General features: G+C 43.4%; 1 protein-coding gene across 2 annotated transcripts in view; it reads left to right on the top strand.

The window, feature by feature from the left end:
• efcab6 (EF-hand calcium binding domain 6) overlaps window positions 1–21,399 on the top strand; it is a 190,580-nt gene that overhangs the window by 141,996 nt on the left and 27,185 nt on the right. For both annotated transcript variants that reach the window (XM_070900566.1, XM_070900567.1), the window contains 2 exons: window positions 7,272–7,427; window positions 12,999–13,197. In XM_070900566.1, the coding sequence (XP_070756667.1) occupies window positions 7,272–7,427; window positions 12,999–13,197 (355 nt within the window). The remainder of the gene's footprint in view (window positions 1–7,271; window positions 7,428–12,998; window positions 13,198–21,399) is intronic.

Below are 21,399 nucleotides of genomic sequence, written 5' to 3' on the forward strand. Positions count from 1 at the left end.
AGCAGGGAGGTCTTACTGCAATTGTACAGGGCCTTGGTGAGTCCTCACGTGGAATATTGTGTTCAGTTTTGGTCTCCTAATCTGAGGAAGGACGTTCTTGCTATTGAGGGAGTGCAGCGAAGGTTCACCAGACTGATTCCAGGGATGGCTGGACTGATATATGAGGAGAGACTGGATCAACTGGGCCTTTATACACTGGAGTTTCGAAGGATGAGAGGGGATCTCATAGAAACGTATAAGATTCTGACGGGACGGGACAGGATAGATGCGGGAAGAATGTTCCTGATGTTGGGGAAGTCCAGAACCAGGGGACACAGTCTTAGGATAAGGGGTAGGCCATTTAGGACTGAGATGAGGAGAAACTTCTTCACTCAGAGTTGTTAACCTGTGGAATTCCCTACCGCAGAGAGTTGTTGATGCCAGTTCATTGGATATATTCAAGGGGGAGTTAGATATGGCCCTTACGGCTAAAGGGATCAAGGGGTATGGAAAGAAAGCGGGAAAGGGGTACTGAGGTGAACGATCAGCCATGATCATATTGAATGGTGGTGCAGGCTCAAAGGGCTGAATCGTCTACTCCTGCACCTATTTTCTATGTTTCTATGTTTCTATGCACATGATTCCAGATCAGAGTCAATTCCAGGCCACCATACATGAGACCTGGCAATGGCTTTCATCATGACAATACCGGGATGAGTGCTATGTAGATCATGTACAAATTTCTCTCTGCCTTTCTTAGGCATAACAACACGATTATCCCACAGTAAACAATCTGACTGAATGGATAGTTTGTCTTTGCGACGGTTATAAGGTTTGGTCTCATCACCCATTTTCTTGGGTATGGCAAACCAATCACCACTAAGGACACAACGTTTCACAACCGATAATATCGGGTCCTGGCTGGTCCAGCTCTTAACTTGTTGAGCCGTGATAGGGGTTCCTTCACTTTCAAAAGCATCCATAACTAATAGTAGGTCTGCAGGTTGTGGCGTCTCCACCTCCGGACGTGTGGGCAACGGCAGACTGCTCAGTGCAACGGCACAATTCTCGGTGCCAGATCTATGGCGAATTACATAATCATAGACAGGTAATGTCAGCACCCACCTCTGGATTGGTATCGATACCTTTGTTTTCTGAAAACAGTGAAATGAGTGACTTGTGATCTGTTTCCAGTTCAAACCGAAGATCAAACAGGTCCTGATGCATCTTTTTAACCCCATACACACAGACTAATGCTTCTTTTTCAACCATGCTGTAGGTTCTTTCCGCCTTTGACAAACGTTTAGAAGCTTACGCAATAGGTTGTAGTTTATCCAGCTCATTAGCTTGTTGGAGCATGCAACCAACTCCATATGACGAAGCATCACAGGCCAATACTAGACGCTTACACGGATCATAATGTACCAGCAGCTTGTTAGAACAAAGCAGATTAGTAGCTTTCTCAAAAGCTTTATCTTGAGACACACCCCAAACCTAGTTGTCGCCTTTTCTTAGCAGCATGTGCAGTGGCTCTAGTGAAGTGCTCAATCTAGGTAGGAAATTACCGAAGTAGTTGAGTAGACCAAGGAACGAACGCAGCTTCGTCACATTCTGAGGCTTGGGTGCATTTTTGATGGCCTTGGTTGTTGAGTCCGTAGGCCTGATGCCGTCAGCAGCAATTTTCCTCCCCAGGAATTCAACTTCCGGTGCCATGAAGACACACTTCGAACATTTCAGTCTGAGTCCTACTTTGTCCAGATGATGTAGAACCTCTTCCAGGTTGTTCAGATATTCGACTGTGTCACGACCCGTGACCAGGATGTCATCTTGGAACACGACAGTTCTAGGGACAGACTTCAGTAGACTCTCCATGTTCCTCTGAAATATGGCTGCAGCCGAGCGAATTCCGAAAGGAAACTTGTAGATAAACAGTCCTTTATGAATGTTGATGCACATTTGTTAGACATCTCGATCAGCTCCTGTGTCATTTAGGCCGACGTCAGATCCAGTTTAGTGAACGACTTCCCCCGGCTAGCGTTGCAAACAGGTCATGAGCCTTCAGTAACGGGTATTGATTCTGTTTCGAAACTCGGTTGATCGTAACCTTGTAGTCTCCGCAAATCCTGATAGTGCCATCACTATTCAACACAGGAACAATGGGGCTGGCCCATTCGTTAAATTTGATCGGTGATATGACCCCTTCATGCTGGAGTCTGTCCAGTTCGATTTCAACCTTCTCCCTCATCATGTACAGAACCGCCCGAGCTTTATGATGGATGGGTCTTGCATCCGAGTCCACGTGGTTCTGTACCTTGGCTCCCATGAAATTGCCGATGCCTGGTTCAAAACAGCGAGCGGAACTTGCTCAGCAAGTTGCACATGGAGTATCATACTCTGACAACAGTGCTTTGATATCGTTCCAATTCCATTTGATTTTTTCTAGTCAATTCCTGCCGAACAGCATTGGACCATTGCCTGGAACAATCCATAATGGTAAATCATGAGCCGCACCATCATACGACACCTTGACTACTGCACTGCCAATCACCGTTATGAGTTCTTTAGTGTACGTATGCAACTTGGCATTGACTGGATTCAGCTTAGGCCTCACAGCCTTAGTATCCCACAGCTTGTTGAATGTCCTCTGGCTCATTATTGATTGACTCGCACTCATGTCCAATTCCATCGGTACAGGCACACCATTAAGTTTCACATTAATCATTATAGGTTGGCTCTTTGTTAGGAACAAATACAGTCCATATACTTCCTCCTGTTGTATCTCGGATTGTATATCTGGATCCCTCTATACTGGTCATCATCCTCCACATGGTGTGTCGCAGCATACTTGCTCAGTTGCGAACACATGCGCTAGAGATGCCCCAGTCTCGAACAGCCTTTACAAATGTACTGTTTAAACCGACACTGATGAGGCCGATGATTGCCCCCACAACGCCAACACGGTGAAATCGGATTCATTTCCGTTGGCGGACTTTGGGCAGCCACAGTTTTCGCATACGCAGTCGAGTAGGCCCTGCCATATGCAGCTCCCCGAAACGACGATGCAATCTTGTTTACAGTACTTGCCGAGTTCCGATTTTTCAATGATATCTGCTTTAAGGTTTTGTCCGTCTTCATGCATGCCTGGGCAATCATGATGGCCTTGCTCAAATCCAGCGTCTCCGCTGCCAGTAGCTTACACAGGATCACCTTGTGGTTGATTTGATGCCGATTACAAAGAAGTCTCCCAACGTGTTTTCGAACTTAGACGCCGATTACAAAGAAGTCTTCCAACGCGTTTTCGAACTTACACGGTCCAGCTAGACGTCTTAGATCGGCAATGAATTCTGACACATCCTGGCCCTCAGAACGAACGTGCGTGTGTAGAATCGATATCATGAGATGATGATGCCTTCTTCTGGTTTGAGATGGTCACGTACCAGATCACACAATTCCTCATAGTCCTTGTCCGTTGGGTTTGCAGGCGAGAGAAGATTCTTTATGAGTCCATAGATTTCCGGACCGCAAACCGTGTGGAAGACCGCCCTGTGCCTAACTGCGTCAGTGGGTTCCTCCATTTTGTTGGCCACGAAGTACTGGTCCAAGCGAGCTGCAAAATCTGAATCTCTCCAGAATTCCAGTTGTGCTCATTTTTGCATGCAAAGGTTCTTAAGTTATCTCATCGCCAAATGTTATGTATGTAATAACTCGATTCACTGAATACTGTAAACTAACACACGTACAAACCTGGCTCTGCTTTATTAGGGTCCAAAGTGATTACATTACATAATGGCTCACCTTTTATACCTGGGCCGCACACACATACGTACAGCCCAATGGCCTCCGACAGTGGCGCCACCTGGTGGCTAGTAACCCCAAGCAAACATACATGACAGCCTCCAAAGCAAGTATATCCTATCGTAACTATGGAAACCAAAACTGCACGCATTATTCCAGGTGTGGACTCACCAATACCCTGTACAACTGTAGCAAGACTTCCCTGCTTTTATACTCCATCCCCTTTGCAATAAAGGCCAAGATTCCATTGGCCATCCTGATCACTTGCTGTACCTGCATACTAACCTTTTGTGTTTCATGCACAAGTACCCCCAGGTCCCGCTGTAGTGCAACATTTTGCAATCTTTCTCCATTTAAATAATAACTTGCTCTTTGATTTTTTCTGCCAAAGGGCCATGACCTCACACTTTCCAACATTATACTCCATCTGCCAAATTTTTGCCCACTCACTTAGCCTGTCTATGTCCTTTTACAGATTTTTTGTGTCCTCCTCACATTGCTTTTCCTCCCATCTTTGTATCGTCAGCAAACTTGGCTATGTTACACTCAGTCCCTTCCTCCGAGTCGTTAATATAGATTGTAAATAGTTGGGGCCCCAGCACTGATCCCTGCGGCACTCCACTGGTTACTGATTGCCAACCTGAGAATGAACCATTTATCCCTAGTGTCTGTTTTCTGTTCATTCGCCAATCTTCTATCCATGCTAATATATTGAGGAATAAATATTGGCCCAGGACACCAGGGATAACTCCCTTGCTCTTCTAAGAACTCACTTGGTACTGCACTGAAGTGTTAGCTAAGATTTATGTGCTCAAGTTCCTGGAGTGGGACTTGAACCCACAACCTTCTGACTCAGAGGCGAGTGTGACACTGCTGCGGTGGGCAGTAGGGGGTGGTGGGGGGCTTCACAGTTTAAGCAGACACCAAATAAAAATTTCACTCATCTGTTAGCACTCCTTGCTGCAATCCAAGTGCCAACACCACATTGTTGGACCCAGATTGGCACAGGCAAAGACAGTGGCCCCAGAACTCTCACCGACCAATCATCAAACCTTCAGTTGCTCAGGGACTCTTGATCAATCTGTCTTGCAATCTCGGGATGGGAGGCTTGCCTTACAGTAAACATCCCATCTAGAGGCGATTAGAAGCCCCGTGTCCACTAGTACTCAAAATGTACCCCAACTCTCGGGTTGTGCAATTTCTGCTCACGTAGGACACAACAAACCCCACCCCCTCACTTTTTGATTCATTTTCGGGCTGTGGGCGTCGCTGGCAAGGCCGGCAATTATTGCACGCCTCTAGTGCCTGAGATGGTGGTCCTTTTCCTTGAACCGCTGATATCTAATCACATTCCTTTTCACTAGTTTTATCCACGGTTCTTCCCCATCCCTCTGTACAGCAAGCAATGAAGAAAGCAAATAGTATGTTGGCCTTTATTACAAGAGGATTTGAGTATAAGAGTAAAGATGTCTTACTGCAATGATGTCATCATCATCATCATCATCATCATCATCATCGGCGGTCCCTCAAACAAGGATGACTTGCTTTCAGATGAATTCACATGTTTCAATGAAGGACCCGATATTCCAGTCCTGAACTCCAGTTGAGGGGGTGGAAGATGCCTGTGCATGGATTTTTTTAACGTGTGGTGACCGTTGCACATCAGCCACCACACGGTCTTGACAGAGCTAGGCCTTTATCCAATGGGAAGGATTAACCAGGACGACTGGAGACCTGCTCTGCTGCACAGGCCTAGTGCGCACACATATCGCAGTGTGGGCTGGCCCGTGCTGTCCCTGGGCCCTCGGCTCTTCTGGGCCCCGTACCCTCATTCGTCGCACCTCCGCCATGATCCCTCACCGCTCCTCTGCCACAATCTCTCGCTGCTCCTCTGCCACAAAAACATTCACCGCATCTCCGCCACGATCTCTCACTGCTCCCCTGCCACGATCTCTCGCCGCTCCTCCACCACAAACACTCACCGCATCGCCATATCAAACATTTGCCGAACCTCCGCCACAATCACTCGCCGCACGTCCGCCACGATCTCTCAGCGCTCCTCCGCCCCAACCTTCCCGCTCCTCCGCTGTACCTGGGCCCAGCCGATGTTCCTGCCCTCGCTCCAAACGGCGACCTGGGTTTTGATGACGTCAGCCCACCTTGAAATTGTCGCACACTTGTAGCAGCTCACGCTGGAAGTTGTAGTGGTATGCTCTTTTATGTCCCTGACCTGCAGTGGTGTCCTCACACTGGGGGGCCACGATGTTCCAGGCCCGTGTAGTCAATAGGGCCCTGGTGAGACCACACCTGGAATATTTTGTACCGTTTTGATTTCCTTACCTAAGGAAGATATACAGGTGCTACATCCCAAATCCGGAACTCTGAAAACCGGAATTGTCCGAAAACCGTATATATTTTGCACATAGCTGATGGTGTTGTCCGAAATCTGGAAAAACCGGCCATTTTTGAGGCAAAACCCAAAAACAGATTTGGTCGAGGATTCCAGATTTCAGACAAGGAAATCAAGTCTGAAATCCAGAATCCTCGACGGAATCTGTGCCAGATTTCGGGTTTTGCCGGATTTTGCACCTTGCCGCTCAAAACCCGGCACGGATTCAGTCGAGGATTCCGGATTTCAGACTAATAATTTTCTTGTTTGAAATCCAGTAAAACCCCAAAACTGGAATGGACTCGGTCCCGAGGATTCCGGATTCCGGACTTTGTACCTGTACTTGCCATAGAGGGAGTGCAGTTAAGTTTATTCCTGGGGTGTGGAGATTGCACCATGAGGAGAGATTGAGTGGACTCGGTGTATATTCTCTAGAGTTTAGAAGAATGAGAGGTGATCTCATTAAAACATACAAAATTCTTACAGGGCTTGACAGGGTAGAGGCAGGGAGGATGTTTCCCATGGCTGGGGAGTCTAGAACCAGGGGTCAGTCTCAGAATAAGGGGTCAACCATTCAGGACTGAGATGAGGAGAAATGTCTTCACTCAGAGGGTGGTGAATCTTTGGAATTCTCTACTCCAGAGAAGCAGGATGCTCAGTCGTTGAATATATTCAAGACAGAGATTGATAGAGTTTTGAATATTAAGGGAATCAAGAGATATGGGGATAGTGCAGGAAGGTGGAGTTGATCATGAAGGTGGCCATGATCTTATTGAATGGTGGAGCAGGCTCAAGGGGCTGAATGCCCTATTCCTGCTCCTAATTCTTATGTTCTTATAAAAATAAAATTAATTCATTTCTAAATGGTTGTAAAATGAGCAATTGTCCTTTTTCAAATTAAACTGACCTGTGACCCAAGAGGTGAATGAAAGCATTGTCTGCCATCCAGTAAGAGAAAACTTTCTGAGTTATTACTGTCAGGAATTATTACTGTTGAAAGCAACCCAAGTTATTAACTGCATTTGTTTTACAACTGCATGAACAAGGCAGTAGTATGGAATTTAATTGTTATGCATTAACCTGTGTTTTTTTCTGTTTGACCCATAAGAGCTAAATTCAGGGATCACCACAAAGCCTTTAACGAGGCCTTTGCTAAACTAGATAAAAGTAAAGATGGCTGTGTGACGGTAAGTGATTTCCAGAGAGTGCTGAAGGACCATAACTACCACCTGGGTGAAGAACAGCTCAAACAGCTCTTGGTCAGGTATGAACAAACATTATAGTTGAATATCAGGCACCCAATAAGAATGCAATGCACCCTTTCCACAAGGCAGTCAGCCAAAGAAATACCGATTGATAAATTTAATGAACTTATTTGGAAAGAAAGTCTTGTACAAATGGTTCTTTATTGGGGAGCTTAGAATGAAGTTGAAACTGGTTTCCTGTAGATGGCTTTATTGCTGGCTGACAGAATTCTGCTAGAATGGAAGGCCCTTAACCAGCTGGTGCGTTGATCTTCCACTTGATACAGTAATGTGTGAACATACTGTCTCTGTGTATTCAGGCAGATTAGTGCAATGTTGTATGGACAGCAAATAAATCTATTTTCTGTTGTTCTGTGATGTATATCTAGGCTAAATTTTCCACCAGTATATGTCAGTCGCACATATGCGTGCCCAACACAGGGATCGGGGTCAGAAAATTACTTTGTGATTACTTTGGATTGGGTTTGTGTGTCAATTTCTTTCTTTGTGGGTCGTATTAGAAACATAGAAACATAGAAAATAGGTGCAGGAGTAGGCCATTCGGCACTTCTAGCCTGCACCGCCATTCAATGAGTTTATGGCTGAACATGCAACTTCAGTACCCCATTCCTGCTTTCTCGCCATACCCCTTGATCCCCCGAGTAGTAAGGACTTCATCTAACTCCTTTTTGAATATATTTAGTGAATTGGCCTCAACAACTTTCTGTGGTAGAGAATTCCACAGGTTCACCACTCTCTGGGTGAAGAAGTTCCTCCTCATCTCGGTCCTAAATGGCTTACCCCTTATCCTTAGACTGTGTCCCCTGGTTCTGGACTTCCCCAACATTAGGAACATTCTTCCTGCATCTAACCTGTCTAACCCCGTCAGAATTTTAAACGTTTCTATGAGGTCCCCTCTCATTCTTCTGAACTCCAGTGAATACAAGCCCAGTTGATCCAGTCTTTCTTGATAGGTCAGTCCCACCATCCCAGGAATCAGTCTGGTGAACCTTCGCTGCACTCCCTCAATAGCAAGAATGTCCTTCCTCAGGTTAGGAGACCAAAACAGTACACAATACTCCAGGTGTGGCCTCACCAATGCCCTGTACAACTGTAGCAACACCTCCCTGCCCCTGTACTCAAATCCCCTTGCTATGAAGGCCAACATGCCATTTGCTTTCTTAACCGCCTGCTGAACCTGCATGCCAACCTTCAATTACAGATGTACCATGACACCTAGGTCTCTTTGCACCTCCCCTTTTCCTAATCTGTCACCTTTCAGATAATAGTCTGTCTCTCTGTTTTTACCACCAAAGTGGATAACCTCACATTTATCCACATTATACTTCATCTGCCATGCATTTGCCCACTCACCTAACCTATCCAAGTCGCTCTGCAGCCTCATAGCATCCTCCTCGCAGCTCACACTGCCACCTAACTTAGTGTCATCCGCAAATTTGGAGATACTACATTTAATCCCCTCGTCTAAATCATTAATGTACAGTGTAAACAGCTGGGGCCCCAGCACAGAACCTTGCGGTACCCCACTAGTCACTGCCTGCCATTCTGAAAAGTCCCCATTTACTCCTACTCTTTGCTTCCTGTCTGACAACCAGTTCTCAATCCATGTCAGCACACTACCCCCAATCCCATGTGCTTTAACTTTGCACATTAATCTCTTGTGTGGGACCTTGTCGAAAGCCTTCTGAAAGTCCAAATATACCACATCAACTGCTTCTCCCTTGTCCACTCTACTGGAAACATCCTCAAAAAATTCCAGAAGATTTGTCAAGCATGATTTCCCTTTCACAAATCCATGCTGACTTGGACCTATCATGTCACCTCTTTCCAAATGCACTGCTATGACATCCTTAATAATTGATTCCATCATTTTACCCACTACCGATGTCAGGCTGACATTCCCTGTTAACTCTCTCCCTCCTTTTTTAAAAAGTGAGGTTACATTGGCTACCCTCCACTCCATAGGAACTGATCCAGAGTCAATGGAATGTTGGAAAATGACTGTCAATGCATCCACTATTTCCAAGGCCACCTCCTTAAGTACTCTGGGATGCAGTCCATCAGGCCCTGGGGATTATCGGCCTTCAATCCCATCAATTTCCCCAACACAATTTCCCGACTAATAAGGATTTCCCTCAGTTCCTCCTCCTGACTAGACCCTCCGACCCCTTTTATATCCGGAAGGTTGTTTGTGTCCTCCTTAGTGAATACCGAACCAAAGTACTTGTTCAATTGGTCCGCCATTTCTTTGTTCCCCGTTATGACTTCCCCTGATTCTGACTGCAGGGGACCTACGTTTGTCTTTACTAACCTTTTTCTCTTTACATATCAATAGAAACTTTTGCAATCCGTCTTAATGTTACCTGCAAGCTTCTTCTCGTACTCCATTTTCCCTGCCCTAATCAAACCCTTTGTCCTCCTCTGCTGAGTTCTAAATTTCTCACAGTCCCCGGGTTCGCTGCTATTTCTGGCCAATTTGTATGCCACTTCCTTGGCTTTAATACTATCCCTGATTTCCCTTGATAGCCACGGTTGAGCCACCTTCCCTTTTTTATTTTTACGCCAGACAGGAATGTACAATTGTTGTCGTTCATCCATGCGGTCTCTAAATGTCTGCCATTGCCCATCCACAGTCAACCCCTTAAGTATCATTCGCCAATCTATCCTAGCCAATTCACGCCTCATACCTTCAAAGTTACCCTTCTTTAAGTTCTGGACCATGGTCTCTGAATTAACTGTTTCATTCTCCATCCTAATGCAGAATTCCACCATATTATGTCACTCTTCCCCAAGGGGCCTCGCACAACGAGATTGCTAATTAATCCTCTCTCATTACACAACACCCAGTCTAAGATGGCCTCCCCCCTAGTTGGTTCCTCGACATATTGGTCTAAAAAACCATCCCTTATGCACTCCAGGAAATCCTCCTCCACCGTATTGCTTCCAGTTTGGTTAGCCCAATCTATGTGCATATTAAAGTCACCCATTATAACTGCTGCACCTTTATTGCATGCACTCCTAATTTCCTGTTTGATGCCCTCCCCAACATCACTACTACTGTTTGGAGGTCTGTACACAACTCCCACTAACGTTTTTTGCCCTTTGGTGTTCTGCAGCTCTACCCATATAGATTCCACATCATCCAAGCTAATGTCCTTCCTAACTATTGCCTTAATCTCCTCCTTAACCAGCAATGCTACCCCACCTCCTTTTCCTTTTATTCTATCCTTCCTGAATGTTGAATACCCCTGGATGTTGAGTTCCCAACCCTGATCATCCTGGAGCCACATCTCCGTAATCCCAATCACATAATATTTGTTAACATCTATTTGCACAGTTAATTCATCCACCTTATTGCGGATACTCCTTGCATTAAGACACAAAGCCTTCAGGCTTGTTTTTTTAACACCCTTTGTCCTTTTAGAATTTTGCTGTACAATGGCCCTTTTTGTTCTTTGCCTTGGGTTTCTCTGCCCTCCACTTTTCCTCATCTCCTTTCTGTCTTTTGCTTTTGCCTCCTTTTTGTTTCCCTCTGTCTCCCTGCATTGGTTCCCATTCCCCTGTCATATTAGTTTAACTCCTCCCCAACAGCACTAGCAAACACTCCCCCTGGGACATTGGTTCCTGTCCTGCCCAGGTGCAGACCGTCCGGTTTGTACTGGTCCCACCTCCCCCAGAACCGGTTCCAATATCCCAGGAATTTGAATCCCTCCCTGCTGCACCACTGCTCAAGCCACGTATTCATCTGCGCTATCCTGCGATTCCTACTCTGACTATCACGTGGCACTGGTAGCAATCCCAAGATGACTACTTTTGAGGTCCTACTTTTTAATTTAGCTCCTAGCTCCTTAAATTCGTTTCGTAGGACCTCATCCCTTTTTTTACCTATGTCGTTGGTACCAATGTGCACCACGACAACTGGCTGATCTCCCTCCCTTTTTAGAATTTCCTGCACCCGCTCCGAGACATCCTTGACCCTTGCACCAGGGAGGCAACATACCATCCTCGAGTCTCGGTTGCGGCTGCAGAAACGCCTATCTATTCCCCTTACAATTGAATCCCCTATCACTATCGCTCTCCCACTCTTTTTCCTGCCCTCCTGTGCAATAGAGCCAGCCACGGTGCCATGAACTTGGCTGCTGCTGCCCTCCCCTGATGAGTCATCCCCCTCAACAGTACCCAAAGCAGTGTATCTGTTTTGCAGGGTGATGACCACAGGGGACCCCTGCACTACCTTCCTTGCACTGCTCTTCCTGTTGGTCTTCCATTCCCTATCTGGCTGTGGACCCTTTCCCTGCGGTACGACCAACTCGCTACATGTGCTACTTAGTGTTGCAGAAGACTCATTCTGGTGTATGTCAGTCTCATTAAGTTTTTAAAAATCATGTAAATAAGGAAAACTTCCAGCCTGTGAATTGTCTGTGCTTTGCCCCAAACGTGTAATGTATAAAGCATGCACATTTTCAAACTCGCTTCTTGGCATTTGAGAATAAATTTCTTAAAGATGTGTTTACCTAGTTTCTGAGTGACTATTTGTGCCTTCTTGTGTTACTTTTGTTGAATTTAGGTTGGTGCATTGTTATTTTTTCTATTTAGATCTTATAGTTTGCATTTTATTTTTTTCTTGCTTTCTTACTGTTTTTCTACAATTCAAAGGAGTTTTACTGTCACTTTAAACACTGTACACTGGTAGGATGGGCATTCCTCTTGCCCTCAAGGAGCTAGAGAACCAGGAGGAAATCCATAGGAATATGCAGACGCAGATATACCTGCATCTCGGTGGTCTGATCTGACCCAACCTTATTCAAGACAGGCTCCCAGTACACTTGGAAGTCCTGCCAGAAGTTTGCCAAAATTAATTTAATGAGCTTGACCTTGGGAAATCAGTTAGAGTCAAGGGATGCGATAGCAGAAATCCTGCCGTGCCAAAGTTGTGACACCTTCGTTCCTGGCAGGAAAATCGGTCCCAGTATGTATAAGTTGGCACATGGCACAAAGTTGTGTTGGAAAGCAGGAAGCTTCAAGGAGACTGATACTATTCAGTGATATGCAGGTACAGTGTGTTAAAGTGCGATTACCTTAATTACTCAATCATCTCTACTTACCACTTTAAAAGCTCCACTGATTTCAGGAATATTGAAGTGTGTATTAAATACCGTTCAATTTGTACTGAACTATTTACCTGAGGAGCTGAGTGCCTCAGTACTGTAATGCCCCTGTTTGTATCAGGGACATGGTGAAATAGTGGCTGAGTGACAGAATTACATGTATTTACTGGCCATCACTCAAGCTGCAAGAGTTCATTGTCTTTTACTCTCTCATCTGTTAAAGTACTTGGATGTGAATAGTAAATTGCATTTAATATTGCAAAACACAAGATAATAGATACTTATGCAAACTTAATGAATATGATTAACCAAATATTAAATAATGTACAGCAGGCTAAAAGAGTACTATTCAGTGTGTGCTGGAAAATGTTAAATGATTTATCACATTGTCTGAGTCCTGTTGTGTTGAAATACTATTGCCTTCATTTTTTAATTGCTTGTGTTTCTCCCTGCCCACCCTAGGTTGGAAATCCCAATGCACAATTGCAGATTTTCTTATTCAGATTTCTTGAAAGCCATTGAGGGCACTGGGGACAAGGCAGGGAAGCCTGGCTCAAAACGTACATTTATTTCGCCTGAAAATTTTCAAATACTATCTCCAGAAAAAGTGATCACTAAACTGAAGGGAGTTATCAGCAAATCCTCTGGTGCATTGTTTAAAGTAAGTCTTTTTTGAATTTTGAATGGAGAACCTTTCTGCTCTCTATTCTGTGTCAGCATCAGGGTAAATGTAATGGAAATAAGGTGTGACCCCAACATTGCACATTAACATCAATCTCCCAACCAAAGATAATTGCTGAACCAAAATGGTATTTCCTCATAAAAGCCATCTTATGTTAACTCTGAGGGATAAAATTATTTTTCATTGTTGTGATATATTCACAGAGCACAAGCACACACAGCCTTCTAACATGGCAGGCAGCTCTCGGAAGTTTCCGGAACCTTCTGCTCTGTTTAATTTATTAACTCTGTAGTTGCAGTACACAATACGTCCACATCCACAGTGTGGAGCTACAAACATTACAAGCTTACAGACATTACAATTGTCTTACCAGAGTTGCATATGTCCCAAAAATAAATTAAAAAGTACCCCTGTCCTCCTAATAACCTTTTAAAGCCTGCAAATGTGTGAACAATGAGCAAATGTGTGAACAATGATGATCTAAGGCCTGTTGTCAGGCTTTTGGTTCATGCCATTGCCCCTCTCTAAAATTATGATCAACTTACTCAATAGTGACATAGAGGGACAAACATATTGGGGCTACAGAGAGATGGGGGAAGAAGCAGAGTTTGGGGTACAGAGAGAGAGAGAGAGAGACAAAGTGTAGAACAAATAAACTGATTGTGGCCAGTAAAAGAGAGATTGTGATAGAGAAAGAATGAGGGGCTTCAGGGGACCCACCCAAAAAGATGCACCACAATGAAGAGACATGGATAGAAAAGTTAAGCAACACGTAAACATCCATAAAATATAGATAGGCACAATGACACAGAAATCAATGATTCTCAGACAAAAATTAGGTCACGAACAGAAACACAAAAATAGAGACAACAACAGAGGCAAAGATTACATAGGATTACATAGGATATACGACACAGAGGCCATTCGGCCCAACCAGTCCATGCCGGCGTTTATGCTCCACTCGAGCCTCCTCCCGTCTTTTTTCATCTAAATCCATCAGCGTAACCCTCTGTTCCCTTCTCTCTCATATGCTTGTCTCATATCATCATCATCATCATCATAGGCAGTCCCCTTGAAACAAGGATGACTTGCTTCCATGCCGAAAAGGAATGAGTTCACAGGTGTTTCAATGAAGGACCTAATATTCCAGATCCCGAACTATATCTTGAAGGGTGGAAGATGCCTGTGCGTGGATATTTTTTTAACATGTGGTGGTCGTTGCACACCAGCCACCTAACGGGCTTGACAGAGCTAGGTCTGGCTCCAGTGGCAAGGATTAACCAAGACGACTGGAGACCAGCTCTGCTGCACGGACCTAGTCACAGTATGGGCTGGCCCATGCTGCCCCTGGGCCCTCAGCTCTTCTGGGCCCTGAAAATTACTAACGCACACGCACACAGTTCTGCAGCACTGGGGAAAGGAAAGCTAAAGATTTGCCATAACAGAAGCAGTTAGATTGGGCATTACCTTTACAATTTGAATGCCCATGGAATTATCATCAGGGTTGCTCCTATCGTTAAAAGCAAAACGCATAGTCTTCTCCCAGTCGATTGAGATACTGTGCAAGTACTGATCTGCTAGAGTCAGCCAAATCCTTTTCCTCCAGTCCTTTGGAGCTAGCTGCAATGGATGCCAGAGTTAATACCAAGCTGAAATTCACAATCGAACCATCTGTGAGCAAACATGATGCTCTGAAAGCTGTTGCTAGGTTCCCAACGGGAAATGCTTGTCTAGCCTCCCTTTAAGTGCATCTATACTATTCACTTCAATCACTCCCTCATCACTCTCTGGGTAAAGAAGTTTCTTCTGAATTCCCTATTGGATTTCTTGGTGACTATCTTATATCGAGTTATGCTCTTCCCCACAAGTGGAAACATTCTCTGTTTCCACTCTATCAAAACCTTTCATAATTTTAAAGACCTCTATTAGGTCACCCCTCAGCCTTTTTTCCAAGAGAAAAGAGATCCAGCCTGTTCATCCTTTCCTGATATGTGTACCCTCACATTTCTGGTATTATCCTTGTAAATCTTCTCTGCACCCTCTCCAGTGTCCCTATAATCTTTTTATAATATGGTGACCAGAACTGTACGCAGTACTCTAACCAAGGCTCGATACAGGTTTAGCACAACTTCCCTAATTTTCAATTCTATACCTCTAGAAATAAACCCTAGTGCTTGGTTTGCTTTTTTTACAGCCTTGCTAACCCTTAGTGATTTGTGTATTTGTACTCTGAGATCCCTTTGTTCCTCTACCCCACATAGACTCTCACCCTCCAAGTAATAAGTGACCTCCCTATTCTTCCTACCAAAATGTAATACCTCTGTGCTGAACTTAATTTGCCAGTTATATGCCCATACTGAAAGTTTATTAATGTCCCCCTGTAATTTGTTGCAGTCCTCATCAGTATTGACTATCCCCAATTTGGTGTCATCCCCAAATTTAAAACTTATGTTTTTAATTCCAAAGTCTAAATCGTTAATAGAATTGTGAACAACTGTGGTCCCAACACTGATCCTTGTGAATCATCAGTAGCCACCTTCTGCCACTGTGAATGGCTACCTTTCACTGCTACTGTCTGCTTTCTTTCTTGAAGCCAGCTAGCTATCCATTCTGCAACTTGTCTCCTGACTCTGCATTCTCTGACCTTGTTATTCAGTTTATTATGGGGTATCTTATCTAAGGCCTTTTGAAAATCTAGATAAATTACATCTACTGCATTACCATTGTCTACTCTCTCTGCTACCTCTTCAAAAAATTCAATGGAGGTTGGTCTGGCAAGATTTTCCTTTTTGAAATCTATGCTGACTATTCATTATTATATTTTTGGCTATTAGATGTTCTACTTTCTCCTTTAGTAGGGATTCCATTATTTTTCCTACCACTGATGTTAAGCTGACTGGTCTATAATTCATCAGATATGTTCTATCCCCCTTCTTAAATATAGGTATTACGTTAGCTATCCGCCAGTCCTCTGGCACTACGCCTTTTTCTAATGAATTATTAAATATCTGTAGTAATGCCTCTGTTATCTCTTCCCTAGATTATTTTAAAATACGTGGATGCAATCCATCCGGACCAGGAGTTTTATCCTCTTTGAGTTTGATTAGTTTATTTAATATATTCCCTCTTTTTATTTTAAACGTACTAATCTCATTACTAATCTCATCATCCAGTGTCATGTCCACCTGTTCTATCATCCTGGTAAATATTGAAGCAGAATAATTATTTAATATTTCTGCCATCTCTCTATTATTACCTGTATATCCTTTAATGGCCCTTTTTTATTGATGTACCTGTAAAATATTTTACTATGTTGTTTTATGTTCCTTAATAATTTAATGTAGTAGTTTCTCTTTGCCTTCCTAATTGTTGTTTTGACTTTGCTCCTAATCTCTTCGTTTTCTCCCTTATCATGCACTCCCTGCTGTCTATGTATTTAATGTATGCCTCTTTCCTTGCCCTCAATTGTTCCCTCATAGCTTTATTCATCCATGGAGCCTCATTAGTATTTAGTTTGTTCTTTCCTTTTAGTGGAATATGTTATTCCTTCGCTTTGTTGAACACTGTTTTAAATGTTTCCCATTGGTGTTCCATGTCACTGTTTGCCAATATTGTTGCCCATTTTATTTTCCCAAGTTCTATTCTCAGCCCCTCAAAATCAGCTTTTCTCCAATCTATTACTCTGGTTTTTGTCATACTTATGTCCTCCTCAATTAGCATCTTAAAGCATATTATATTATGGTCACTATTGCCTAGATGTTCCCGTACTTTTGCTTTTCTTATCTGCTGTGGTTTGCTCCACATTACTCGATCCAATAGCGAATCCTCTCTTGTTGGGCTTTTTACATATTGGGTTAGAAAAGTGTCCCGTACACAATGTATGAACTCTATTCCCTTATCCCTTTTACCTGTCCAATTAATATTAGGGTAGTCAAAATCCCTCATGATTATTATTCTATGTTTTTTTACTAATTTCCTTAATTTGTCTGCATATTTCTTCCTTCACCTCTCTTCTACTATTAGGTGGTCTGCCGACTACACCTATTAGTGTGATTGATCCTTTATTATCTTTTATTTCTATCCATATGCGTTCTATTTTTGTCTTGCTGATAGCTGCGTCACTTTTTTCTATTGTCATTATGCCTAATAAGTACAGCTACTCCACCTCCCCTTTTTCCCTCTCTATCTTTTCTAAATATGTTATACCCTGCAATGTTTAATTCTCAGTCCTGGTTTTTCTGTAGCCATGTCTCAGTAATCCCTGATATGTCTGGTTTCTTGCAATGCATGATTGCCTTCAGCTCCCCTGTTTTATTATGGATACTGTGTGTATTGTTGTACAGACAGTTTAACTCATTTTGAATAGGATTTCCTCTCAATTTATGTTTAAGCATCTTTTTAGACTCCTCTATAACTATTTATTTCCTTGCCATCAATGTCCTCCCTTACTTTATTCTTTCCTATGCTCTCTTTTCCAGCTTGATTTATATTTAGGATGCTTACGTTTCTTGTAGATCCCTTTCCCATATATCTAGTTTAAAGCTTTTTCCACCTCCCTATTTATCTTTTCTGCTAGGACACGGGTCTCATCCTGGTTCAGGTGAAGCCTGTCCCATCAGTACAGCTCCTTCCTGTCCCAGAACTGGTGCTAGTGTCCCATGAAAAGGAACCCCTTCTTCCCACACCAGTTCTTTAGCCAAGTGTTAATTCTCCTGACCTGTCTGTTTATATGCCAATTTGCACGTAGCTCAGGCAGTAATCCTGAGATTATTACCCTCGAGGTCCTGCTTTTTAATTTAGAACCTAACTCCTGATACTCTTTCAGCAGGACCTCCTCCCTGTTCTGACCTATGTCGTTTGTTCCAACATGGACCATGACAACTGGATTTGCCCCCTCCCTTTTCAAGTTCCTCTTCAGCTGCCGTGAGATATCTCTTATCCTAGCACCGGGTAGGCAACACACCCTTCAGGATTTTCATGCAGAGGATGTTATCTATCCCCTTAATTATAGAGTCCCCTATCACTACCACATTCCTATTCTGCTCTTCTCCCCCCTTGGACAGCCTTCTGAGCCACAGTGCCTTGGTCTTCATTGTGGCTGCCCTCCCTGAAGTCTTTCTCCTTGTCCTCACAGGTAGCGAATACATCATACCTGTTGGACAGGACCAGTGTCTGTGGGGCCTCTTTCTCAACCTCTCCTAAATCTCCGCTACCCAGCTCCCTAACAGTCATACCTTCCCTTTCCTGAACCTGTGCTTTCCTCTGGGGTGTGATTGTATTCGGGATAAAACTGTCTAGACATTCCTCCCGTCCCTTATGTGTCAGAATATCTCCAACTCACACTCCAGCTCAATAATTCTGAGCCGGAGAGATTCGAGATGGAGATAGCTCCTGTCGATGTGTTTGGTCAGGACAGTCTTGCTGTCCACAAACTCCCACATACTGCAGTCCAAACACACAACCTGCTCTGCCATATCATAGTCGAGCTTTATTTTATTTATTTAATTAGTTAAAGTCGTTATTCAATGATTATTCATAGTTATATTCATTAGTTTAACTAGTTAAGCTATAAGTTTCATACAGTACTTTATAGTTTCTCGCACCTAGTTTAAACCACAGTCCTAGGGTAGTGAGAAAAGAGAGAGAAAGAAAATCTTAATACTCACCAACCAATCACCTACCTGCTGTCCTTATTTCTTTTGGAAATCGTCGAAGGTTCCACCACTGATGATACCTCCTCCAATTAGGTCCTTCCCCCTCTTCTCTGAATTCCCACTCTTTCCAAATTCCCAAATAAATCACTTAAGTGAATTCTGGTGAAGACACTGTGCAGATCACTCTCAGGAATCAAAGGATCAAGGGATGTTCACACATCAGAAAAAAACATTTCTCAGATGAAACACACATCTTCCAACAAAGAGAAACAGCTCACAATACAAACATTAGATCAACAGAGAACTCACAGTGAACACAACCCATTGAAGATTCACTATCTTACTCTGTGTGTCTTGATCAAATTACCTTCTATCCTCTAACCCTACTTCATCTGAAGTCTACATTTGATTCTTGACTCACTTTGTGCAACATCATAGGAGATTAACTAGTTTTCTATGAAAGTGAAATTTAAAATGGATTGCCTTGATTGTTGTTTCCAAAACTTCTCACATTCATTTCTGTGTTTTCTCTCCACTATTTATCTCAGCATCTGATAAGTTGCATAGCAAAGCTGGACACAATAAAAGATTTATCCTGAAGCCCAAATTTGAGTTTGAGATAAATTAATATGATAAATACACCTCAAATATAACAATCATTATTTTTGCAGCTTCCACAAACTGTGGTCCATAGGGCAACCATCTGCTATTATCAGGGCGCTTTGCCATATAAAATAACTTAACAAGAATGCAAGTGGAGTCTGCATGTTTCCACAGCTTGAACAACAGAATTACAGAAGCTTAAAGAAATAAAGAAAGAAAGATTTGGATTTATATAGCACCTTTCACAACCACCAGACCCCTCAAAGCGCTTTACAGCCAATGAAGTACTTTTGGAGTGTACAAACAAGAATACTGTTGAAAATGAAGTGAATCATCTAAACAAAGCAGATTCTCCAACAGCTTAAAAAAAATGTCTCTAGTATCTTGCAGCCATACAGCCTCCCACTCCAACACCAACCACCATTGCATAACCTGTTACCAGCACTTAAAATTGTTCCGCTCCATAACTAGCAGCTATATGAGGTGCATGAGATAAGCCATGGGTCTTTTGCATTATTATTTCTCGATTATTTACACCCTTTTCTTCCTCCTCTGTAGAAACAACTAACTTCTCACCCACCACCTTCCCAGATGCCCAGACTGTTGAAAACTTGAATGAGTGGAGAATTATAGGCATGCACCCATACCAGTCCTTTTCAGTCTATGTGCAGAATGTTCACACACTAATGCATCTTTGTGTTGCCTTACAAACCCACAATTTTCCACAGCTTGAACAACAGAATTACAGAAGCTTAAAGAAATAAAGAAAGAAAGATTTGGATTTATATAGCACCTTTCACAACCACCAGACCCCTCAAAGCGCTTTACAGCCAATGAAGTACTTTTGGAGTGTAGTCACTGTTGAAACGCGACAGCCAATTTGCACACAAACAAGCTCCCACAATCAGCAATGTGGTAATGATCAGATAATCTGCTTTTTTTTTGTTATGTTGATTGAGGGATAAATGTTGTCCAGGACACTGCTCTTCTTCGAAATAGTGCCATGGGATCTTTTACATCCACCTGAGAGAGCAGGGGGGGCCTCGATTTAATGTCTCATCCCAAAGACGGCACTTCCAACAGTGCAGCACTCCCTCAGCACTGAACTGCAGCGTCAGCTTAGATTTATGTGCTCATGACCCTAGAGTGGGACTTGAACCCACAACCTTCTGACTCAGAGGCAAGAATGCTACAGTACAGAAGCAGGCCATTCAGCCCATCATGTCTGTGCCTGCTCTTTGCTAAAGTAGTTTAAAAACTAAACTAACTGGCCTGCTCTTCACATACTTGTGTATTAGTCTACTTCAAAACAGAACCAGGCACGCTACTAAGACTATGGAAGATATTTTTGTTGTCCATTCCTATTTTACCCCCCTTCTATTGAGAGTATTGATATGGGGTATGGTTTTGCAGGCACCAACAAACCTCTCAAACCTTGTGCTAGTGACAATTCTTTATGCAAGAGTTCTGACAAGTATTTAATTGGGAAGTTGGGCCTGCTTTATAGCCCAAAACAATATTGACCCTGCCTAAGGTCCACATGTGCACTTGCACCAAGACCAATGCTCTCCGTAATTTTTGAGGGGGTTGCGTGGCCTATTCAAAAGTCCATACCATGCACGTTTGTTTTTCATTTTAAAAGCCACTTACCGGCTGCGCTGGACCCCTGGAGCTCACCGCAGCCATGCAGCTTAAAAGGAACATTGACCAGGAGCCCTTGATAACAAATTGGAGCAAGAGCACTGTTTTTTCGCTTCCAAGTCAAGGACACTAAGGTCATCTTAACATTTCAGCTAACTCAGTGCAGTTACTGGATCCAATCTGAAACTTTACTTGTCCATTTGACATTCGCCACTGATCTGACTGGACCATATAAAGCATCAGCGGGTCCTGCTCTCATCTGCCAAAATCGCTCATTATTCCA

The sequence above is a fragment of the Pristiophorus japonicus genome, chromosome 15 (assembly GCF_044704955.1).
Source record: "Pristiophorus japonicus isolate sPriJap1 chromosome 15, sPriJap1.hap1, whole genome shotgun sequence".
Lineage (NCBI taxonomy): Eukaryota > Metazoa > Chordata > Chondrichthyes > Pristiophoridae > Pristiophorus > Pristiophorus japonicus.